This window comes from Agelaius phoeniceus, chromosome 10 (genome assembly GCF_051311805.1).
Source record: "Agelaius phoeniceus isolate bAgePho1 chromosome 10, bAgePho1.hap1, whole genome shotgun sequence".
NCBI lineage: Eukaryota > Metazoa > Chordata > Aves > Passeriformes > Icteridae > Agelaius > Agelaius phoeniceus.
In genome coordinates this window covers 18,000,826-18,024,602 of record NC_135274.1, presented here as the reverse complement: position 1 = coordinate 18,024,602, position 23,777 = coordinate 18,000,826, and the positions used below count along the sequence as shown (strand labels likewise).

At 42.5% G+C, this 23,777-nt stretch overlaps 1 protein-coding gene across 1 annotated transcript in view; it reads left to right on the top strand.

Annotated features, from left to right (window-relative positions):
- The first annotated feature begins 2,990 nt into the window (after positions 1 to 2,990).
- PDE6D (phosphodiesterase 6D) overlaps positions 2,991 to 23,777 on the top strand; it is a 33,119-nt gene continuing 12,332 nt past the window's right edge. Inside the window, exon 1 of the mRNA XM_054639261.2 lies at positions 2,991 to 3,168. Within this exon, the coding sequence (XP_054495236.1) occupies positions 3,119 to 3,168 (50 nt within the window). The 5' untranslated portion in view covers positions 2,991 to 3,118. The remainder of the gene's footprint in view (positions 3,169 to 23,777) is intronic.

The window sequence follows — 23,777 nt, the reverse complement described above, 5'->3', positions numbered from 1 at the left end:
GAGGAAAAATATGTGTATGTCCAGCTGTCTCACTCCCTTTTAAACAGCTATTGCAACCTCTTGCTCCACCCACGCAGCTCTCTGTGTGCCAGGAGATGTTAATCCATTTTATCTTTTAATGTTGGCATTATCTCTTGACTCACCCCACCTCTTCCCCTTGTGATTCTGCAGTCCAGGTCCCTTTTAGGCAGCACATAATTCACCTTATTTCCCTGCACTGCCACAGTAATGTCCCCAGGTAGTGGGGTCCTGGACCCCCAGACTTTGAGGACACCTGACCTCACCAAGGAGAGGGCCAAGAGTGAAAACACTTTTGTGTTTCTTGTATTTTCCCTTATATTTCATTGCTCAGCTGTGTGTGCTTCCACGACCCTTCATCCATTCATCCCCATTCCCTGCAGCTGCCAGCATACACCTCCAGAGCATGGTGGAGGGGAGCTCCCAGGCCCTGCTGAAAAGTTCCTGAACTCTCTTTATTTCCCAGAATCCACGGACTAAGCTGCTTGCTGGACTCTCATCTCAGCCAGGCAAGGAGTGATGTCTGTCTGGCTGTAGATATGAAGTTGTACAACCTCTCCCATCAGGTGTGGGGTGGGATGAAGCCCCAGTTGGGGCTATCTGAACTATCTCCCAGTTACTCTGCTCTGCAGAAACACCAGCTCCCTTACCTGCACCTTGAGAACAGCTGCTGGAGAAGCAGAAAGCAGGCTGGAGGCATCTTCTCGCCTGCAGTGGTAGCTCAGAAGCTCCCACACCTGCCAGAGATGTGAAGGAAAGGTTTTCAGTTCCAAGTGGCATCAAAGGATAGAGGGATTTGCAGCAACTTTCTTGCAAGATTTTTAGGATGATGTGCTCAATAGTGCTGTTTGTGTTAATGCAGCCCAAGGACTGTGAGAGATCCCAGGGGTTTTGTCACTCTGAGTTGTGCTGTCACTTATTCCATGGCTGCTTGGCCCTGCACTAGTGACAGGAGCTTCACACTTCAGCTGTGAGCTCTTTTGTTATGTTCAGAAGTTCATGAAAGAGAGGCCTGTGCCTCCCAGCACAGCAAGGTGACTTTGGGAATTCTGAGACTTGGCCAGGAAATGCAAAGGCTCCAACTCGAAACTCCACAAACATCCCTACCCCTGTGCTAGAGAAGCCCTTCAAAGCTGCGAGAGTTCCCTTCTATGAGATCCATTTGGTCTCTGGCTCCTTCATCTCTGAGGAGCCTGAGCAAAGACAGGATGGAGTTTCTTATGACTTCTGTAAACCAGCATGTCCTACTTACACCTGGCAGGCTCATTTCCTACATACAACCATTTGTCTCTGCCTTTTCCAGGTCTGCTTTTGTCTTGCTTGCCTTTTCTCCTTGTCACTCTTTTCTCCTCAGTGATATTTAGTCCCTCCTCTTTAGACAGCATGCAATTCCACAGCCTAGCTAAAATCCGGGATGGACTCTTAACAAAATATAGATACATATTTGCACAGCTCACCCCTGGCACTCTGCCCAGACTCAAAATGACCCCTCCATACACTTAAACTGATGGTGGGAAATTGAGCATGGATCATATACATCAGGAAAATAAATGCTGCCTATTTTTATTATTAAGATCTCTTGTCAGTGATGCTGGCAGTGGCCTTGCCCTTATGCATTAAATGCAGCCTTTATTAACACTCACATTCTCCACTTTTGCACAGTGGGTGATTTGGAGGCAAGTGGAGCCATGAGTGAGTGTATTGATGGCACCCTGACTGTTCACTGGTCCTCGTTTGAGGACTGGGTTACAACTGCTGGCTTTATTTTATCCATGACTTAATGTTTTATCAGTTGCACTCAGATTGTTAAGAGAGGGGTTAATTAGCTCATGTTAAAGAGCAGCCTGGCTCCTGGGATGTACTAACAAATCTGAGACTTTCCCCTCCACAATCAACTCTGCTACACAAACATAAAGGCTATGAAGATGATTAGAGGGCTAGAGCACCTCTCTGATGAGGAAAGGCTGGAAGAATTTGCATTGTTCAGCCTGGAGAAGGTTCCAGGGTGACATCATTCAGGCCTTTCTGTACCTGAAGGGGTCCTACAAGAAAGCTGGAGGGACTTTTTACAAGGCAATAGAGTTCTTGTGATAGAACAAGGGGCATGGCTTCAAAATGACAGAAGGCAGATTGAGATTAGATATAAGGATGGAATTATTTCCTGTGAGGGTGCTGAGGCACTGACAGGTTGCCTGGCAAAGCTGTGGATGCCCTATCCCTGGATGTGTTCAAGGCCAGTCTGGATGGTCTTTAAGTCCCTTTCAATTCCAACTGATCTGTGATTCAAATTTCTGCAGCACAAAGAAGGCTGCCTTTGTTCCAGGGGGTAGCACGCTATTTATCTTAAACCTTCTCCACAATGCTGGTGCTGTTGGCTCCGGCCTCGGGACACGCAGAATCTCAGAACTGCGAGGTTTGGGAGGGACCTCTGGCGATCACCCAGTCCAACCCCCTGCCAAGGCAGGGTCACCTGGAGCAGATGACACAGAACTGGTCCAGGTGGGTTCTGAAGGTCTCCAGCAGAAGCCGCTCCGGGGCTGAGCACCCGGGTCCCCGGCACCACCCGAGCTCAAGGGCAGAGCTCCGCCGAGCAGCCCCAGAGACGGAACCTCGGGACCCCCATTGCCCGGGGAGAAGCGCCAGCCAAGCTCCAGCGGCTCGGAACCGTTCGGCCGCCGCTCACTAGGCCCGGGGCGGCTTCTCACCCCCTCGACTGCTCCCCGCTGAGGCCTCCCGGGCCCGGGGACCACCCGCTCCCCCTGCCCGGTCATCCTGCGGCGCCTCCATCGCGGCCACGTCAGGCCCAGCCGAAGAATCTCGGCGACCGCTCCGCACCCACCCTTGAATGAGGGAGAGCGCTGCCTGATTGGTCAGCAGCGCTGTCATTCCTGCACCAGAAGGCGGGGCGAGGAGGGGACGACAGCGGCTGATTGGTCAGCGTGGCGGCGGGCGGCCGCTAGCGGCCGCTGGGGTTGGTTGCGCCGGGCAGTGGCGGGTGCGCGGGAGGGAGGGGCGGGGGGTCCTGAGGCTCCGCTGTCACCGCCGCGCTCCCGCCAGGCCCGGCCCAGCCCCGTCCGCCCGCCCGCGGCGCGGCAGGACCATGTCGGCCACGGACGAGCGGGCCAAGGAGATCCTCCGCGGCTTCAAGCTGTATCCTCCGTGCGGGGGCCGTGAGGCGGCGCGGGGGGCGCGGGGATCGCTGCCCCGCTGTGGCGAGGCCCCTGGGGCGGGAGGGGGGTTGCCATGGCAACGCGGTTCTTAATGGCGTCCGCACCCCGGCGGTGGCGGGAGGGTCCCTCGGGGCTGGGACCGGCCCTGGGCCGGCCGGGGAAGGGAGGTCGGGAAAGGAGGCCCGTGACGCCGGGGCCGGGGTCCCGTCCCTGCCCTGCGGGTGAGGGGGTCCCCGCGGCCAAAGCCCTCAGCCGGGTGGCGGCGACCACCGCCCCTCCGACCCCTGCCCGGCGCTGAGAGCGGCTGGGCCGGGTGCGGCGGCCCCGGGCAGCAGGAGCCCCCCGCCCGCAGCGAGGACAGCTTACAGAGGGCAGGTGAAGTAGCTCTGCGCCAGGAGGATCTGATCCCTTTCCCTCCGGCCTGCGCTTAAGCACCTCTGCTTGGAAAGGAAATACCTGGTGGTCAGGTCCAGGAGCTGCTAAACTCCTTGGTCCTTGTCATACCGTGAGGTACTGGCACATGTGTTGGTTGTGCAGTGTCTTTTATTGCTGACGTATTCTGCGTGTAAATGCCTTTCTGTGCAGCTCGTTTAAAAACTTTTCATGTTGTGGCTTTCAAAAAGCATTCTGATTTTATGCCTGTGGTACCTGGATGTGAATTTAAAGCTGATGAAATGAGATAGATCTGAGCTTGGAAGAGAGGCGAGAGCCTTTGTGCACCTTCCAACCCAGGATTTCAGCAAAGTAGAGAAAGACTCGACCTAAAGGCCCATGTTCAAACTAAGGGTGTGAGAAATAGTGTAGCTTTATTTTACATGTGGAATATTTTACTGAAGTAAATTCTTCTAAGCTTAGAAGGCAAATGCATGCTTGCTATCCTGCCCTTTAGACATCAGAATATTGTTGTGAGTTGGTTTATATTTCTTTTTTTACAATAAAAAGGACAGAAGTGAAGGAAATATCCTCTTGATCAAAACCTATTATTTCTAAACAGGGTGGTGGGGCTTTTTGTTCTGTGAGATGTTCATAATCTCTATGCCAGCTGTAGCAGGATCTGATGATTTTCTAGGTTGGATTTAGACAGATAGCTTTTATCAAACTATAAGCAGATGTTTTTCTTAACTTTTTATAGAATCATTGCAGTCTCCCCCAGCTGTTAGTACTGCATCTGGTTCCTTTGCTTCTCTGCTGGCACTATTGACAGTTCTTTGTATTTATGAAGATTAAGAATTTTAGCTGTCAAAACATAAATTAAAAACCTTTTGTGCTGGCAATTAGAAGAATAAGCTTCTGACAAGACCAGACTAAGCTGTTGGTAGAAGTGAGGAGTGCCTTGAAAGTTAAGCCTAGGGAGCAAACTTTTAAGTGCTTTTTGCATGTGTTTGTGCATAGTCTTTATTGGATAGCAGAATTTACATAAAGGCCTTTGTCCAGCTCTGAATGAAATAATACTTTTTGTTGTTTGCTGTCCTAAAGAGAAAATGCTTTTTTGCTCTTTGAGAGGAAGGATGTCAGACAACAAACTATGATCTCAAGCAGCCATAGCATGGACAGGAAGCTTTATTAGAAGCACTCTGTAGTCTGTGTTGAAGTATCTCAAGTCTAGTCTTCCTTGTTTGTCCTTGCAAAAAAGAAAATTTACTTCTGGCAGGGCAGTTTAAGTCAAAATCTGGACCACACTTCTCCAAAAACATGGTAGAGTACCTTGATAGCTGCCACAGGGGCTGTGTAGTGCAAAGTCTGACAAACAGGAAAGTCTGGAGAAGCATTTCATAACTGAAACTCTTAGCAAGTTGAAATAGTTGGGAAACATCTCTGTTGCCTTTAGTAAACCAGAAGAGAGGCTGAGCAGACATTCCTCATTTGTGAGGGAGCCTTGAGACACCACACCATCCCCACAGGAAGCTGCTCATGCCCAGCTGTGACCACGCTCCCTGCCAGGGAGACATCAGCTCAATTTCCCTTCCCCTGTCCAAGGGCAGGGTCTGTTCCAGGGACAACTGCAGTTTAGAGATGCTTTATCTGCCAGCCACCCTATTGCACTCATTTAATTAATAGAAAGGAAGAGCAAAATGTGTTCTGAAAAACTGTTCAGTTTATACTTAGAGTACCTGGAAACTTTCTCCTCTGCTCCCACAAGGGAGGGAGTTCAGCTCCACCACCTTAAGCACATCTGCAACCTTGGCACTTCAAACTGAACTTGGTTTTAGCACAAGAGGGGAGCATGGCATTGCACCCTGGGGCTGTGTGTAAGGGATTCTTTGGGAGGCAGGAACAGTTGCTAGGGCCAGAAGCATCACTGAGGAAGCAGGCTTCCAAAATAATCCCTAATTTTAACACAACAGCAGATACTCTAGCTCGAAGCTCGAAGTCCAGTTCACATTGAGTAATCAGAGTTTCCTCAAACAATTGTGTTTACTTGTGGTTCCTGAAAAGGGGTTAATTACAAGCTTTCCAACTCATTGGGGCATGCTGGATGATTGGGGCATGTGGAAATTAAATTATAGCCTAAATCCACCCTCTAATTTCAATTGAAAGATAGGTTTTCCTTCCTCTATGACACCAGTGCAGAAACATGTTGTGACTAATGTCCCAAAATCCAAGCCAGGAACATTTATTCCCTCTTCTTGTGGATTTTACTATTTCAAAAATACTAAAACCAAGGGGAATATATTTGATGATTGCAGGAAAATGAGAATATTATATGTTATTAGACTTATCCTAAGGATTTTTGTGGCACCAGTTGATATTGAACACTTACAGTCCAATAAATATGCTGCAGAAAAATTTTGAAAGCAGACAACAAACAGAGCTTGTCACTTATTCAGGGACAGTATTTGCTAACAGAGCTTGTAAGTGTATTTATCAACAAACTGTTCTGAAGGCACTTGTCTGAACAGCAGTTGTTACACCCAACATAATATCTACAGGTAGTTTAGTGCTGTGCAAATGCACTTGTTTGGCTACAAGCAACATCAGTCCAGTTGGTAACTGAAGATCCATTTGTGTGAAGAATTAGCCAAGTGTTATTTCTGCAAGTATTCATGCCCCTCTGGTCCTGTGATCTCAAATGCATGAAATTCAATTATGTCTTTTTTTTTTTTTTTTGTCTCTGGAAGATGGGAGAGTTACTCTGTCAAGCTACAGAAGGGCATTTTACTTGGCCCTCACTCACCCTTTCAACACATTCTTCAGATCTTGTTCTGTCATTTTATCTTCAGTGTGTACTATTCAATGCATGCATTTAGCATCCTTTATCAAAACAAAGTAACACCAGTGATGTACTTCCCCAACAGTCAAAGTTGTTTTATTTTGATGGCTCCCCCTTAACTATTTGTGGGTTGCCTCTTTACCTTTGTTCTGAGATCAACCAGCACAGAATTATTTTTTCAAAATGTGCTAGAATAAGGAGCCTGTAGATAGTTACCCCTGTTTAGTTTGGTTTGCCAGCATTTGGAAAGCATCCATGCTGTAGATTAGAAATATCCAGTCATGGTTTGCAGCAGCAGATTCACATCCAGCTCTTGAGGGACCACAGTCCAACTTCTTTAAGCAGTTCTTTCTGCAAGATTTCAGTCAGAACAGCAAGGAGGAGAAAACCCCAATGAGTTGGTTGATTCTCATAGGATGGTTAAAGTGCCATGTCTTGCCTCTCAACACAGGAATAAGGACATTTGCTTTCTATTTTAAATCTTACAAGTCAAACAAGATCTCACCTTTTATTTGTTTCTGTACAGAGAAGTCTTATCAAAATCTCAGCAGGATTAATTCTCCTGTAGCTGTTTATCAGTTTAGGATAAGTTTTTCCATGAACTTCATTTTAAGTCTGTGCAGTAGCCTATTCTTCAGAAGTCTCCTGAAACAAGGCAGTACAGTGAACATAAGCAAGAAGAGACAACATTAACTGACAGTATTAACTCCAGAACAATTACAGAAATTATATTATATACAGAATTATGAAACTGTGTTTGTGGCCAGTGTAAATATACACCTGTAGCTCAAGCACTTCAACACCTGCAGGCAAAACTTCTCATGTCAAAGCCTGGCCTATATTCCTACAGTCCTCAAAGTTCCCTGTGCAACATCTTCCCAGCTCCCAGAGCTTTTTCCAGCTTTATTCTTGCCATTGTTTTTCTGCCTAGGAAGTCTTTCTAGCAAAGCATTATTCTCTTTGAAAGATGGGTAGAGCTGTAGTGAAAATACAGTTATACCAGAATCACTAGGAATATCTATGAACTTTATATTACTCTGCAGTCAGGGAAACTTTCAACTTCATCCTGGTCTGCTGTACAGACAGGAACAAGTTAATGACAGTCTTGTCCATCAGTTCCTAGAATAGCCACTGGAATTTTGAACTAGTTTGATGCAGCATTCCAAAGTTGAGCAATCTAATTGGAAGCAACATTGAAATAAGTTTCCAGTTTCATTGTTAGGCTGGTAGGTGTTTGGCAGGTTATTCATTTGAAATGCTTACCTGATGCTGTGTTTACAAAACTAACAAGGGAGCAGCTTTAATTGACTTAAAGATTCCCCTTGGTTTTGAGGTTTCCTCTGTGCACTTCCTCAAATCTCACTCTTGCAATGGGATAGAAAGACAAACCATCAATTTCATGGGTTAAAAGGAGACACTGGCCAGCCAAAAGATGGAACAGGACTTCCCAGAAGCTGGGACACGTACTCTGTGGAGGCCCAAAGCAGAACTTGCACATAGCTTGCTCTAATGCAATTTTAAAACACCCTGGAGAACATGAATTTGTTCTCCCTCATCCATATTTCTGTTTTTTTGAACGCTCTTACTTTCTACAGAGCTTAAAATACTTTACAAGCAGGAGTTGTCCACATTCCCAGTTAGTCTGACTGGAACAAATTCCCACCCTAGCAGCATTGAGAGATCTTTGTTTCAGAGACCAGAGTTTCACCCAGAAGCTTTAGGTGGGTTGTAGTTGCTAGTTGAATGTCATGGTAGTCAAGGTACCTTTACCATATCAGAATTATTTCCAGCATTTGCAGAAGTTCTGCACTATGCAATGATCTCTAGTGCTGGCATGCTAAACACAGAGTCATCATGTTTCCTATGACTGAGTCATGAGGCACATCTGCAAATAAAGCAAGAGCAATTTTACCAGGTTTGATTTTACCTGCTCGATTCCTGAGTGAACACCAAAAACTTCATGTCCTCCCCTTGTTAATTTTCATTGAAAAAAGTGTAAATATTTAACTGTGCTTAACCTGTGATTTGCATTAACTTGATATCTGAGCCACAGTCAGTTGTCTACTTGTCACATTTAATGCAATCCCTTTGTAGTGTTGGAAGTGGGGGTTTGTGCCCATGGCAGTGGAAAGGGCATCACAGGATACAAATGAGTTGCCAGGTGCCACAGAGAACACGTCTGGCATCAGCTTCAAAGTGGAGGTTGACATTGGAGTTTGGGTTTTTCTTTTTAATCTGCAATATTGCTTTAGCAGTTTGTAGTTACAAATTTATATCTAAGATTTATCCTTTGATCTCTCCAAAGCCTACCCATCCAGCATTTTACTGGAATTATGGTTTCAGTATTTTTAATTGCTTGCTTAGTGCCAACCTAATGAAGTACTTAAAATAATGCAGTTGTCATTAGCAAAATTATTTTCCTTTGTTTCCTTTGTATCATATTAAGATATCAGTTACTCTTTGCATCCTTGGAAGTCATTGGTGCCTTATGCTTCAGCTGTTGTTACAGTATTTGAATTTCCACAGAGCAGAAGATAGTAATTTAATCCATCAACTGAGAACTGGTAGAGCTTCTTCCCCCCCCACCCCCTGCATTTTCACAGCCAACATACAGGACAAAAGCCAAGATTACACACCTATAGAGAAGTAGGGGAGGTATCCAAAAATCCTGAAATTAAACAGATACTGTTCAGAGGAGGGTGTTTTAATATAGATATCTGATGTGGTTCTAGTGTCTGGCAAAAAGAGTTTTCTGTTAGCTAAAGTAGCCTTAGTGTGGAAGCTGATGTGACTTGTTCTTTCGTGTTTATCTCTGAACTTAGGCTGATCCCAGAAATAAAGTTGAGTCAAAATTTCACTTGAAATTTGTAAGATAGCAGGCTACTATATATCTTACATTTATGTAAGAAAAGCCTCTTCTATTTCTCTAAGTTGGGAAGTTAAGGCAACTTCAAATTTGAGCTCAGAATCTGTTAAAGATAAACCAGTGCTTTGCTTACATCCAGCAGTCAGTGTCTGTATAGGAGTAGGAGGTATACTACATTCCCAGGTACAGGGAACAAGCAGAAAGCATCATGATCTATTAAGGTCCACATGGCAACATTGAATTTTGTAATTTTTTTCCTGCATATTAGTATCACAGAGTTTATAAAATTTAGTTATTTAAAAGGTGATTTTTGCACATCCGTTGCTCTCACATCTTAAGGAGCACATCATATGTTTATTCTAGATATGCAATAAACTGCAGTAGCCAGCACAGAATATTAAAAGTTTTTCTCAAGTGCTGCCTTTTTGTGCTGAGACTCCATCAGGAGCCCTCACAGAAGCAGGTTTGTCATCTGTGTAGCATCACTCCCCGAGCAGTTTGAGGGAGTATCCCCATGCACTCATTGGGCATTACTGTGAGATTCCAAAGCCATTTGGCCTCATGCCAAGCAGACACTGTAGTACTGTTGGGAGGCTCTGCCCAGAAGATACCTGACAGCAACCAGGGTTCTCTTAGGAACCAGATCTCAACTGCACATTGCTAAATTCTAGTTGACAGCCAGGATTTTCAGCTGTGATTATGAACTCGAGATTCTATTGTCATATTTCTCCTGAACAGAGTTCTCATTGTGACAGAAATGTTATGTATAGAGGAGACTTAAGGGAAACAGTATAAAATTAGTTCAGTCATGAGTGAGTCTTTGAGTTGATTATGTTCATGACTAGAATTTCAGGCAACATTCTTCTGGAAGAATGGCAGGCTTAGGTAAAAGGAGGAAGGAAAATATATTGTTTTTTTATTTTCAGTCAGCATTTGGGATAGCAGTGCACATAAGAGTATTACTAAATTTATCCTGTATTGAAAGAATTGTAACTAATTAGGAGCAGTAGTCTTCCATTAGAGACTGAGAGTGCAGGGCCTTATACTCAGTAATTCTACAGAGGACTATTTATATCAGTTGGTCTGTGTGCTACACTGTGCATAACCTTCCGCTACTCTGTAGCAAGTCAGAAGCTTATTTGGTCCTTGGGACAGCTAATTATATCCATCTTTTCTTATTTATCAGGAAAGCAGGGAAGATCATACACTTTACTCACCAGTGAAAGCAGATTGCCTGCATGCCTCTTTCCTCCTCTTCACATGACCTAATTTAAGCCTTTTGAGAAGGAAGGCTACACATTCTTGGAATCAAGAGTTCATCTGATGTTTTAAGTGTCAAAAACTTCTGATCAGGGACAGCCTGCTGAGGAAGCAGAGAGTTAATGTCAGGTCACTTTGGTTTGGAAGGTCAAAGGAAATTGTATTTCAGGAGGCAGTGGAAAAGCTGTCTATTTGCATGACTTTGAACAAAAATTTATGTATGGGAAAATTCTTACAGAAACCCTCACTAAGGGGGACCCAGTTTTGATTCAAGTGTTAGCATGAGCAGTTGCTAACTCTGCTTAAGGGAGTTCTGCAACACTCTCAACTGCTCTTGAAGGAACTTTTGCTGAGAGAGAAGGTAAAGGAACAACCATTGTCCCCATTAATGTACTGCCATGTGGTGAAATACCAACCCATCTGGAAACTGGATACCAAGAAATACCTACCAGCCTTTAACACAGGTGGGTCTTCTGAAGATACTTTAGACATTTCACTTCCAGTTTAACTCTTTAGAGTAGATTTTAGTGCATTGGAATACTGGCCTGTCAGAGTCCAACTTAAGATTCCACTGTTTTTCTAGTCAAGTTACTTCCTTTCCCAGAAGCTGAAATAAAGAGGGGGAAAGTCCTTCTGTTTGTTACTTTGCTTGAACCTTAGTAGCCTTAAAGTGAAATTTAAAAACAGCTCAGCCCAGGAAGTGGCATTCTGCTTCTGAGCAAAGAGACATCCAAAAATACCTGCTCTTGCATTCTTCCTGCTCCATGCTTCTGTCACAGCAGCTGTACAAGAGGCTGGGTTGCCATCCCCAGCTGCTTGTTGCCTCATTTTCAGAGTCACCAGCCAGGCTGCTCAGATGAGCCTTGCAGCCTCCTGCATCATGGTTTAAAACAACCTCAGCAACAGGACCTGTGCTGGTGGCAGTTCTACCAACAGCTCAGCTGTTCAGCTTGAGGGAGAAATTAAGAAGCAGCTGGGGAGGGCTGTAAGCAGAGTCCTCTCCAGCCACTGCTGCTGCTGGATGTTATCCCTACAGCCTCAGATCAGATAACTCAGTGCAGCCTCGTGCTGTGTTCTCCAGCTCTCAGCACCACCTTACCTGAGGAGGCTTCTCACACACCATGTTTAGTTATCCAGCACCAATTCTAAAAACCTAGCTTACCATTATTTTAGTTTTAATGTGGTAAGTCTGTGGTCACATAATTTCTTTTAAGAAAAATGCATTTGAGATGACCTCAGTAAGGTAGTCATTCTCTCTTTGCCCTTGACCTGTGCAAGAAATCCTTAGCATTACTGTGCTGTGTGAGCAGTTACTGCCTGGTCACCAGGCAAAGTCACAAACAGGGTCTGGAACCATGCAACAAATGCCATTAGAGGCTCTATTCTGTGCAGCTCTCAGTGAACCAGAGAGAGGAAAACATTGGCTAAAAACCCCATACAGCCTTGGAGAGCAAATGCATTTTGTTTTTAAATACTCTTTCCAGGAAGAGACAGAGAAACCAGTACATTTCTCAATCCCATTTGGGCTGCTTATTTATGGAACCCTCATTAGTCCACAAGGCATTGTTACAGTTGTATTGTTGTCATTAAAACACAGTATTTAAACAGCTCCAGAAAGGAATTCTTCTTTGTGTTTCCCCCCATAATTCCTTCAAAGGGAACTGCATTATTCTACTGCCACACTGACCTGAAGGGTTAGCTTCACAGGAAGGAAGAAACACTGGTTCCCTTTTCCAAGCATCTTCCATTCTACCTCTAGAATGAATTCCTTTCCTCTCACCACTGGCAATCCCTCCATGACCGCCTTCTCCCCATCTACACAAATTACAGGGGAGGCATTAACCAGGCAGCTGTAGCACAAACCTCTGCTGCTGATCCCCCAGCCATGCTGCCCTCTTTAAGGTTCTCTTTCTTGTATAACTACAGCCATGGCCAGCTGAAAATGTTTCACAGTTCAGGATGGTCTCTTACATTTGTTTGCACTGATAAAACAGTACCTTGTTTTCCTGCTTAGTAACATTGTCTACATCATCCCTAGTGTTGCCAGTTCTGAAATAGCAAATTCAGTGAATGAGGCAGTAGAATGTTTGGAAAGGTACAAATTCAAATAAAAAAGGGCTATATTTTAATGCAGGCACACCTGTAAAGGGTGCAGATAATGGCAGTTTTCCAGCTCTTTGTGTCTAACTTCTCCATATTAGCATTCACCTTAATGTGAATGCTTATCAAGTCCACACTTTGAAACGCCAAAATAATATTTTATAAGCATGACATTTGTATTCTCTGTAAGTCTAGCTTTCCAATAAGTAAATTTTTATTTTCTTATTATTAATACCTATATTGAAAGAATCAGCTTGTGAATTACAGCTGATTGCATTTATACAGTCTGTCCTTTTTCACAGCAGAAATAAGATACTCCATTGCTTGAGCTGAAAAATATATTAATATATTTTTATTGAAATTGCAAAAATCTGATTTAATGTATTCTGAAAATTTAACATACGGCAACAAGCATGTTAAAATAATAAAATTTAAACCTTAGTATAAACATAACTAGATTTTATTGACAGTGAAAGCTGTAAGAGCTGCTTGGAAGCAGAGTAGAGTAATAGAGGTCATTGCCTTTTTTGTCGTTTCAGTGGAAGTTTCATTACTCTGTCTCCACAATAATGTTGATTGTTTGGATTTTTTTCTGAATTCCAATGCATACTAAAGCAGAGAGGTGCTGGTTTGGGCACAGACCCTCCATCTTCCAGATCATGGTGATTCTGGTGACATGCTCAGAGGTTCACATCAGTGTAGTTCATGTTACTGGAGCTGTAGGGGTTGATCAGAGTACAGCATTGAGAACAAAATAATTTTGGAGGGGAGGTATTTTACCTCCTCTCAACTGATTTGGAACTGAATTGTTTCCTTGTACTTTCTGTGTTTTGCTGTAGTGCTTTTCCAAACAAGTCCCTCTCTTTTCAGACTGCTATAATTTTGAACACTATGTAAAATGTTGGGATGGTTAAATTGTCAAATCACTAGTCCACACTGCCAATTGAAGCACTTCTCATATTCTAGAGATTCCTAAAAAAGCACAGTGGTTCTGATATGGAGTTCTTGTTTTTTGGAGAGTTCTGCTTCAATCTGCATAAATCCTCGTTTTTTCTTCCTCTTTGCATCCACTTTGAGCAGCCTCTGGTCCATTTACAAGATTAGTTTCCTCCTGCAACTGCCAATCATTCCCTCCTGACTTTATTTTCATTTTGCTTTCATTCTCCACTTGGTCTGTACGCTCTAAGTTTTCCTCCCTTCCTCAGAAGAGACAAGATAATGAACTTGTTTTCCTTGAATAATCGTAGTCCTGCCAGTTTTAAGTGGAAAACCAAAAATTGCTTGATCTGTATTTGCAGCATGTGATCCCGCCAGCATAGTACTCCAGAGATAAAACCAGTTCAGTGTCTCAGATCCATGACTTTTCTTTCTCTTACACATTAAATAATTATATCTGATTCTCACCTTGGTCTTGTCCTCTGAGTCTAGAGGGCCACTGACATCAACCTAAGTATTCACATCCTTACTGACTCCCTCAGCTTGGCATTGAGGGTGTTCAAAATCATTTGCTGCCCATTTGTGCCTGGAGAAACAGGGTAACTGGCAGTGAGGGTTCTCTCTTGTTTAGTCAACTCTTCAGGCTGTGAGGGTTGTACAGTCTGCAAGGATAAAGCATGCCCACTTCTCATGCAGACACAGTCCAAGTTAAAAAAACAGCAACCAAAACTGAAGTATTTGTAGCTCCAGTGATATTCAGGCCAATACTATCCACAGGGACTGTATATCCAAGGAACCATTTAAGCTAATGCCAGGAAAAGTGTGGCTTGTTCCTCTGCTGTGCTGTGTCAGCAAATAGGAGATTGGCATTTGTCATTGTGGACTTTATGAAAGTGCTTGTTGTAGCTGTTTCTCTGGCTGATTTGAATTTTTATTTTGTTTATTAGATGTGGAGTGTGAGTGCCAGGGCTAAATGCTGTTTTATATAAAATCTCAATAAGATTAAATCCCCTTGCCATTCTGTAATTAATTTCAAGGATATTGTGTTGTTTTCCCAGAGAACTTGTGGTGATCTCTAGATGCATTCCTGGTTACAGAACAGCTCTGGATTGAAACAGTGAAGAGATGTGCTCTGTGTGACATACTGTGGGGCAGTTAAAGGTTGCAGAGGTTCAAAAAAAGCATAAAGTGCTTTGAGTAAACCACCTTTAGGAGAACTGAGCGACTTCTGCTCTACCAACTCCAGCATCACATTCCTGCCAGCACAGGTTCACTGGGCACAGCTGGGAGACTGAACAAAACAGCAGTTCTGTGCTCAGCCAGTATTACTTCTGCTGCAATAGTTAGTTTTCACTCCTGTCATAAACAGAAACCCTTCCAGACTAATTACCAGATGTACTGCAGCAGTAGCACTTGTCCCCTGAAGGCTGCAATTGGCATTTGCTTTCAAAGCTGTGTAAAGAGGATCTTTTTGGGATATCATTCATTTTTGTCTTTTTCCAGCATTACTTGTGAGAAAGGGCAAATGAGCCCACCTGGAAAAGGAAGTTCAGTTGTCTGGCCTATTTTTGAGTAGCTCACAGAGCTGTAATCTCATCTTGAGGGAATACACACCATCTTTATGCCAACTGGCTTGGGCAATATGGAATTTGTTGGTGCCAGGAGTTCTTGAACAGATGTAGCTCCACAGTGTAAATGTACTGCACTGGATAAAGCACTGTCTGTACTTTTCTTCCTAGTGTCAAAGAAGAGCTGGCTATGTTGTTGGAAAAAGCTCTAGTCTAGGCAAAACCATATTGTTCACATGCTTAAAATTTACCCCAATTTAACCATTTCTGCTTGATTTCCCTGCTGTACATACCTTTATCCCAGTTCCAAGTCACTTCAAAGCTTTGGAATTGGATTCTCCAGGTGGAGAATAAAAACATTCAGGCAAAGGTTAAATAAGGGATGGTTATCTCAACTCTAAATTCACTTTGTGCATTAATCTGGATTGACTCGACTGGAGTGACAAATTCCCAGTTAATTCAACTGCCAGAGAAAGATATTGTTTAAAAATTAACATTGTGTTCAAAAGGTGTTCAGTAAGGGGAGTTCAGACAGAATCAGTGTGTGAATGCAAGAGAAATCCAGTGCTTGACCTTTTGTTCCTGCTTTCTCTTGAGAGTGCCAGCAAGAATCTCTTTAAGTGCTCCCTTTACAGTTGATTTTGGTGGTGTGAACACCTGCCTTTTAACAATTAGAATAAAACTCAGAAGCTCATTTCCTGGAAGGCAGGAGCTATCAGACCTAATGACTGCAGGCTTTATTGATCTGATGGGGAGGATTTGGAGTGCTGACACACAGCCTGAAGTTTCCATGGCCCAATAAAAATCCCTGGGTCCCTGAAGTCCTTTGCACAAATGAATTCTTCCGCTTTTACAGACCTCTCTGAAATTGAGACCTGTCTATCTGAAGACTGAGCTACAGATTTTCCCTAAATGTTTTTACAAAGTCTTTTTCAATAGTGATTTTTTTGCTTTGTTCTGTATAGGTGGAAACCCTACTTGACAGTAAGACTGAAATCTCCTGTGGCCTAGTTTCTGTTCTCAGCAGCACAACTTAAAGCATGCTCTCAAACACAGTTTTATTTCTGCTCTTTCCTGATTCCCTGGAAGACCAAACAAAAGCAACTTTATATCAAAATGTAAAAAGTCAAGGGCAGAACTTTCTCTGTAGGGACAACCCTCTGTCCTTCCTGTGAAATACACCACTGAACACCTCTTGATAAGAAGATGCCTCCTTTCATGTGCCAAACATTCATCAGTTATATAAGATTGCTGGAGAACAACAGAATGTCATTTGAATCCCTTAAAATGATGGCTCTTGAGGACTTTTGTGGTAGCTGCAGTTGCCTGTATATCCAGAGTTAAGGATATCTGCCCTCCTGTGCATGGAGGGGTCTTTTAAGGACAGCTCAGAACAGGATCTCTCCCCAGTAATAGTGTAATGTGCTTGTAGCCTCTTCCAGCCTTTGAGCAGCTAACCAGAAGTAAAAAGTTTTTCAAACATACAAAATCCTTGATTCTGCCCTGGCCAGTCTTTTGCTGAAGAAGATTTTTAAAAATCACAGTTCCTCTTGTTTGCTAAATTTGATGTTCAAGGACCTGTGTCAGAGTCCTTGCTAATAGAGGTCTAACTGTTGAATTGTCATGTCTTATACACTAAATCTGGGGGATTGTTTGTTTGGGTTTTGCTTCATGAAGACTGAGAAAAAGAATTCCATTAAAAGATGGAATATATAATATATTCTTTGTGGAATATTTAATGCCAACAGAAATTATAATAAAATTCTTGAGTAAACAGTATCCACCTGAGAGGTAACCAAGCAGGCAGGGCTGTTGACTGCTAACACACTAATCACCTACTTAATGTTAATATCTAGCAGTACAGGAATGATTAATAGGAGGCTTTACAAGCATAGGTGTCTGGGTAGTGCATGCATCCTGTGTGTGTGCAGGACGTGCTGCTGATCTCTGACATGGGCAGCAGTCCAGAGCAGCAGCAGGAAGAGCCTGATGATGTTGAACTGCTGGACATGCAGTGGTGCTGCTGTACTGTGCCTTTTTTATCCTTGGAAATGGAACAAATAAAGGCTCTTTACAAAGAGGAAGCCTGGTTGAGTTGCTTGGAATTCAGGCACCTAAAGTGTGTTAAATTTAAAGAATCCAGAAGAATTTTTGCACTATTGAGAATGGAAGCCTGGCAAAATAGTGGGTTTGAAATAGAACTCTTTTGGATTAATAAGGGAAGCCTTTATGCAAAGTGTTACTGTAATTGCAGCTCATGTTCTGATTGCCTTATCAGAGGAGATGCATCCTCAATAGCATCTTTGTTTGTCTTACAATGAAAAGAGAAAATAAGCAATTAAAGCAGACTTATTGAAATACCATAAATCTGAGCATTCAGCTATGCACTTCTAGCTAAGATTGTTGGTTAGTTTTTGTATTAAAAACAAAATTATTGCTGCGGTCTGTACTTGCTTTGTAGTATGGCCAGACGACTGACAAAGGAAAAATTTTCTCTTTTTGTTTCAACTAAGATCTTTTCTCTCTTCTTGCTTCTCGCCCTAAAGCTGTCTTTTATGAATGTGCACATAGAAATTAGAGGTTAATTAACTCTGTTGTATATTTGGGATCCTTGTTATTGCAGTGAACCTTGTAAAGAAAAACTACAGAATCTGACAATGGTAATTTCGAAAATAGATGGACTTTGATTGTGTATCAGCTGGTATTTTAGTAGTGAATAGTGTATTTTTGTTGAGCTTTATGAAAATTAAAAACAAACCCCTTGCTCCCTATTTTGTGGTCTAGTGCTACCTAGACATAGGCAAGTCCAACATTAAATTTGTTTCTCCCAGGAACAGAAGATTCCCAGGGAAAAATCATCAGACATCTTTTATGTAGTGATAAGCAAATATAATTTCAAAAGAAAATGGCCTGGGTTTATCCTGTAATTCCTCATAAGAGCAGTCTAATATTAGTAGAAGATTAACATTGTTCAGTCATTTTAATGTCAAATCTTTATGGCAAACCAGCACCAGCATAGATTTTGAGTTAAATCTCAAAGACTCTTGCTTTCTAGTTGTGTGTGTGTGTGTGTTGCTTAATCTCCCTGGCCAGTACAGGGGATGTTGTGATCTCCTCGTTAAAGACGTCACACTGAGAGGATTGGAGTAGAGGAATAAATAGAACAAGTGCTAGAAAGCCAAGCAGCTCATCCTGGTTGAACTAAAATGCACTCCACACAAACCACCTTCCCCATAGATTTGTTTCTCCTAAATAAAACTCAGATCCCATTTTGTAGTGTATGAAATCAGCTCATTTGAGGCTCTGCTGAGTATGTTTGCATGGGTTTCTGAAATGTTGTTTTACCTAATTGTGCACCTCAGTAGCCAGTATTTTTTACAGGTTACTCCTCTGGTGGAGAAAGCAGACAAGGGCAATAGCTCCCAGAGGGCAAAGGGGCTCAGAATTTGGCTGGTGAGGTTCAGTACAGAGCTTGAGCACTTAAAGTTCTTCTGTATCTGGGCTGGCTGTGTGCAGCCCCATCTCATTATCATTAGCCTGTATTCCTGACGTGTGCACCAAAATTAATCTGAGCAGGAGCTGCCAGATCTGTCCAGGCTGACTCTGTCTCCAGGTGCCAGGGGTGCAGTCACAGTGTGTGTCTATGAGACAGGTCTGCTGCTTCTCCTTGGAGCTGGCCTGTGTGGAGCAGTAGGGCTGTCAGATGTTCAGACACCCTTCAAAAGTGACAGGTAGATAGCTAAGATTGGAAGGATTGCCCACTGAAATGTTGTAATTGTTTGTGATAATAAATTACATAAAAAGAATTGTGCATTGCACAAGAATAAATGGAAAATGAATCCTTGCCCATGCTCAGCAGGATCTGGTGAGGCTGGAACTACTGGGAAATTTTTCAAGCAAATTTAAGTTAGGAGAAGCTTGCTGCTGGAAATTACTGCTTTTTTCCAGAAGTTTTTTTTATTCCAGCACTGTGCTTATCTTTGTCCTCCTCTGATCCCAATAGATTCTGAAAGAGTATAATGAAAAAAGGAAACAAGGCAGGATGCAACAGCATGGACATTTCCACACAGTCAGTGCTTGCAATCCAGCTCTGGGAAGCTTTAGTGGATATGGAAACAACAAATCCCAAAGTATATTTCCCTTACAGTGCAAGGGAATCTCTGTGTCACAGGGCCATCTGTGGATCCTTGTAGAGCTGGTTGGGCATTTGTTCTGAAAGCACAACTGCCTAGCATGGAGTTTATTTTTAGTATTTTAACCAAACAGCTTCAAGAGTTGGAAATTTCTCTAAAATTTAATTACTCAGCCATTGTCATCCTGTGTTCAAGGAGTCTGACTTGAGGCTGACAATGGAGTAACGCTGTTTGGACTTACTTAACCAAAATGTGTTTACATTGGTTCATTTCTAGGAGTCCTTTAGACTCATAGTCCTCTCTGAATGTCATTCTGTGCAAAATTGATGATCTCTTTGTACAAAATGGAGCCTGCCTGTCCCTGCCAGCAGTGAACAGCCATAGAATTTGTCCCAAGACTTTGTCCTTTCAGATTTACTGCTGGCTGCCTTTTGCAAAATTGTGCTGCAGTTCCTGGAGCTGGCAGTTGTGAGGACAATTTGAATACATGGAAAAGTGCTGTGTTTCCACTCATTCACTGGGCTCTCTTTTACACCTAATGAACTGTGGAAGGAAACCTTGTCTGTTAAAGCGTGTTAGAAACTTTGTATCAGGGGCATCGCTAGTTTTTAGAGTAGTGGACATTTTTAAGCTTAGGTGGCTACTTGCCTTAAATCAGCAAAACGAACTTGTGGTGTTGAGCGTGACTTATACACTGAATTCATTGAAGCACTTTGAGCTCAAAATATACTTGAGTGTCCAGACTTAGAACAGGAAAAAAAAAATTCATAGGAGCTGTACTTGAATTAATATGAGCTAAGGCAGGAACAAATTCTATATTTTCCCCCATGACTTCCCTGTTTTGTATTTCTGGTGTTTATTTAAGTTGTCTTAAAGAAAAGAATATTATTGATGAGTTTCAGAGGCTTACACATTTTTCTAATTTAGAACCATTTTGCTTCTGTTGTCAGAGTCAATGCAACCATTTTGCTGTCCTGCTTTAATATGGCATTTTAGACACTTAAAAGTCCTTCTAATTCTGCAAGCAGTCCTCTTTATTTCCTTCCTTCTCCCCACTTCCATTAGTAATCCTTGGCAGTGATTCAGACCCACCCTGCATTTGAGATAGGATGACTAAGAAACCAACAAAAGCAAGAGAAACAGAGTGAAGGAAACCACTGGCACCCACCTCACAGCATGATGGCAGCAATCTGTGCTCCTGCAGTCACTCCAAGGTACAAGAAGAGTTTCCATCAGCCAGGGAGCACAGTTCCTGGCTGCCTAAAGAGAGAGGCAGAATTGTCTGTTGAAGCACAAGTCTTGAAGCCAAACACCTCCTGAGATGTCTTTCCTCCTCTCTTACTGATTCACTGTGTGGCTGTGGGCAAGTCTTCATGCTTATTTCCCAGTCTCTGCAGTAGGCTGTTATTAAAAAGCTACTTTGAGAACATGAGTTGAAGTTTTTGAAGCACAGTGTAGTAGAAGGTATGGTTTAAGTTATTGATCAGTGAGCTGTACTGTATTGCCTGTTCAGGGGGGCATCCTGTCTCTCCAGTTAATTGCTGAGGTTTGCCTCTTGTCTGGGGTGGCACTTGCTAGATGACAGTGACAATGACAATGTGAAGCTGTGCACACTGGTAGCACTGTTCACACCAAAGCCAAATCTCTCACCAATTTCCAATCTGCATATCTGTTCTTAGGAGTACATGATATATTGGTGTCTCCAGTAAATTACATATTCTTTTCAAATATGTGAAACTGATAAATCCGGACTGTCAGAAGCAGTCTTTGGAGCTCAATAGGCTGGTGTGCTAGAGAGCTCTGTACAAAGCAATGTGAAATGAAGGAGAGAAAAAAGAAATTAAAGACCAATAGGGGAAAAAAAAGCACATAGTCCCTACATAAGCACAGGCAGTTGGAAGTCATGGAGGCTTTTTGTGTTGTCAGTTGCTTATTTTACCAGGGGGACACTTTCAGCCCAGGATACTGCTTGGAGCTGGATGGATGAACGGAGCAGCAGGGGCACCTGCTGATGCTCAGCTTTGCCATTCTCAATAAACATCACTTTGCTCAATAGAGAAATTATTGCAGAGGCCTTCAAGGAACAAAGGCATCGACTGGCCACAAGCAGTGCTGATAAAACTGCCTCTTTAGAGCCTTTTAGGTTTGCTTTTTCTCCACTTTTCACACAAGGCTATAGGTCATTCAAGTGAAACTGTATGAAAATGCCAGCTAAGCAGCCATGTTTATCCCTTTTAAAAATTTGGTCAAAGAAGTCATTGTTCCTCTGCTCAGGTCTGTGCCCTTTCAATATGAAGAAGTGTAAAGATCCTTTTAGACATAAAAAATCCAATCCTCCAGTGTTGCAAAAATGACATGAAATCAATCTAAGCTTTCTTTTATAAGCTAGCCAATATAATGCATATTTTAAAACAGCTGAATAATTGTATAAAATAAAGAGGCATATTGAGGCTTAAAATGCCTCATTCCATTAAAGCTGATTTTATTGCATGACTGTTGTGACATCAGCTCTGTAAAGAACAATAGTCCATAACAATTTACAGGGAGATAAATTCCTGTGAGGGTGTCTAGCTGCAACCTTATCTATGAAAATGAAGTTATGCACCAGAACCCCTTGATAGATTGTTTCCATGAAACTCCCTCTCATTCACTTAATGCTGAGAACCTTGAAATGTTACCATAATAGTTCAGCTGTGAAGAAATTTTTGTTTTGAAGTAGTTAAGACAAAATAAAGTTATTTCAATTGCTGAATCACTTTCAGTGTTCACTTGCAGAGAGGAAAATTGTTTGATGTGCTAAAATTAAATAGTGGACAAACTGATTCCAGTTGTATTGGGGTTTAAAGAATTTAACTTAATTTTAAGCATTTTGGATGTGGCTCCTCAGTCTGTCCTGCAACCTGTCTTACCTTTTGATATATGCCAGGCATCTTCTCTAAGGAAGTTCCAGTGTTTTAATTGTATTTTTAGTTTCTCTTGTGTACATGGTGTCTCTCTTAGCTTTCTCTGTACTTACATTCAGTTTTGTTCTGAGCTACAAGGAACCCACTTTAAAATTATGTTCTGATAAAGCCCTATGGATTTTAAAGGTCACATTCTTTTCTTGGATGAATACATCATTCCCATTGACTCACCTGCTGTTTCTACAAACTCAGAGTATTACTGATGACATTAATTATGGTAATATTCAAAGGGTTCTTAGTACAAGCTCAGGCTTTTCTAACATGCTAATTTGCGAGATGCATTTGAAATGCAGGGAAGATGGGAGGAGTTGGGTGTTACTGCACTGGAAAAGAGAAAATAATTTTCTTTGTGCAATTCCTGGTCCTGCAAGGAATGATGAGTTTTTCCAAGTTATTGATTGTTTTACTACCTAGACTGTAAAGCAATCTCCAGATGTGATCACATGTTGTTTTTCCTGCTGAGGCATTGGAGCTTCACTGCCCAGTGGGAATGGTCAGAGCTCTGTCTGCTTTACACAATGGAAGGGAGCAATATTAATTTCTGCCCTTTTAGCATAATCTATTGCAGCTAAGGTAAGGTTGGCATGGTGTGCAGTAACTTGTGTAACTGTCTTTCCAAATATGGGCCAAGAGCAGCTTAATCCAGAGCTGTCTGGTGGATGTTAGATGGAAATTCATTGTGTGATACCAGATCTGTGCAGAGACACACAAAGATGTAAGGCAGAAAGTATAAAGGGAAGTACAAAGTATACAAGTATATGATATTGTGTTGATCTTTTTCCTCTGATGCTGTAGCTGTTAAATATATCCCTCTGATTACATAATTTGCTGTGAAATTACTTTGTTGGTTGCTGCAGATTTTTGCTGCATTTTGTCATGTGGTTCACATTAATCTGTGGATCTCCCTGGCTTCTGTTGTACAGCAATTTGTTTTGTACAGGAGACTTTAAAAGCAGTCTCTTCTACAGCAAGTGAAGGAGTGCCAGGAGTGCTTTGAAGGGATAATTGGCTTCCTTCCATTTGAGGATTTAATAGAGCACCTTTCCAGCACCTCCCATCATTTTGGGAGCACAGTAACCCATATCTTGTGCATCACTCCAGGAAAGTTGGTTTATAATAGATGAGTTTTTTAAAAGTTCTGCCCCTGTAAGAACTGTCATAGCATGTTTTCAGTCTAATCAGGAACTCAACAAAGTGTGCTGCTTTCTGAAAGCAGAAGTTGACAGTACTATACCCCAAGGCTCCAGTAATGTTTGAGGAATAACTTCCAGTTTTTGTGTTTTGGTATTCCTGTACACAGAATGGATGGATGCTCATTCAGTAGATATGATTTTGCACTGAATTTCATCCTTAGGCTAGGAGGAACACTGCCAGCCTGTGTTCTTGTGGCTTATTAAACAGCAGACAGCAGCATTTCTCATGAGTGTGAACAGAGTGAATTCAAGGACCTGAATCAGCAGAACATCTGTGCATATGCTTAAATTGAAGCACACAATTAGGAGTTCTGTGGAAGAGTGATTTGGGAATTGTAATAAAAAGTGGGAGTAGAGAT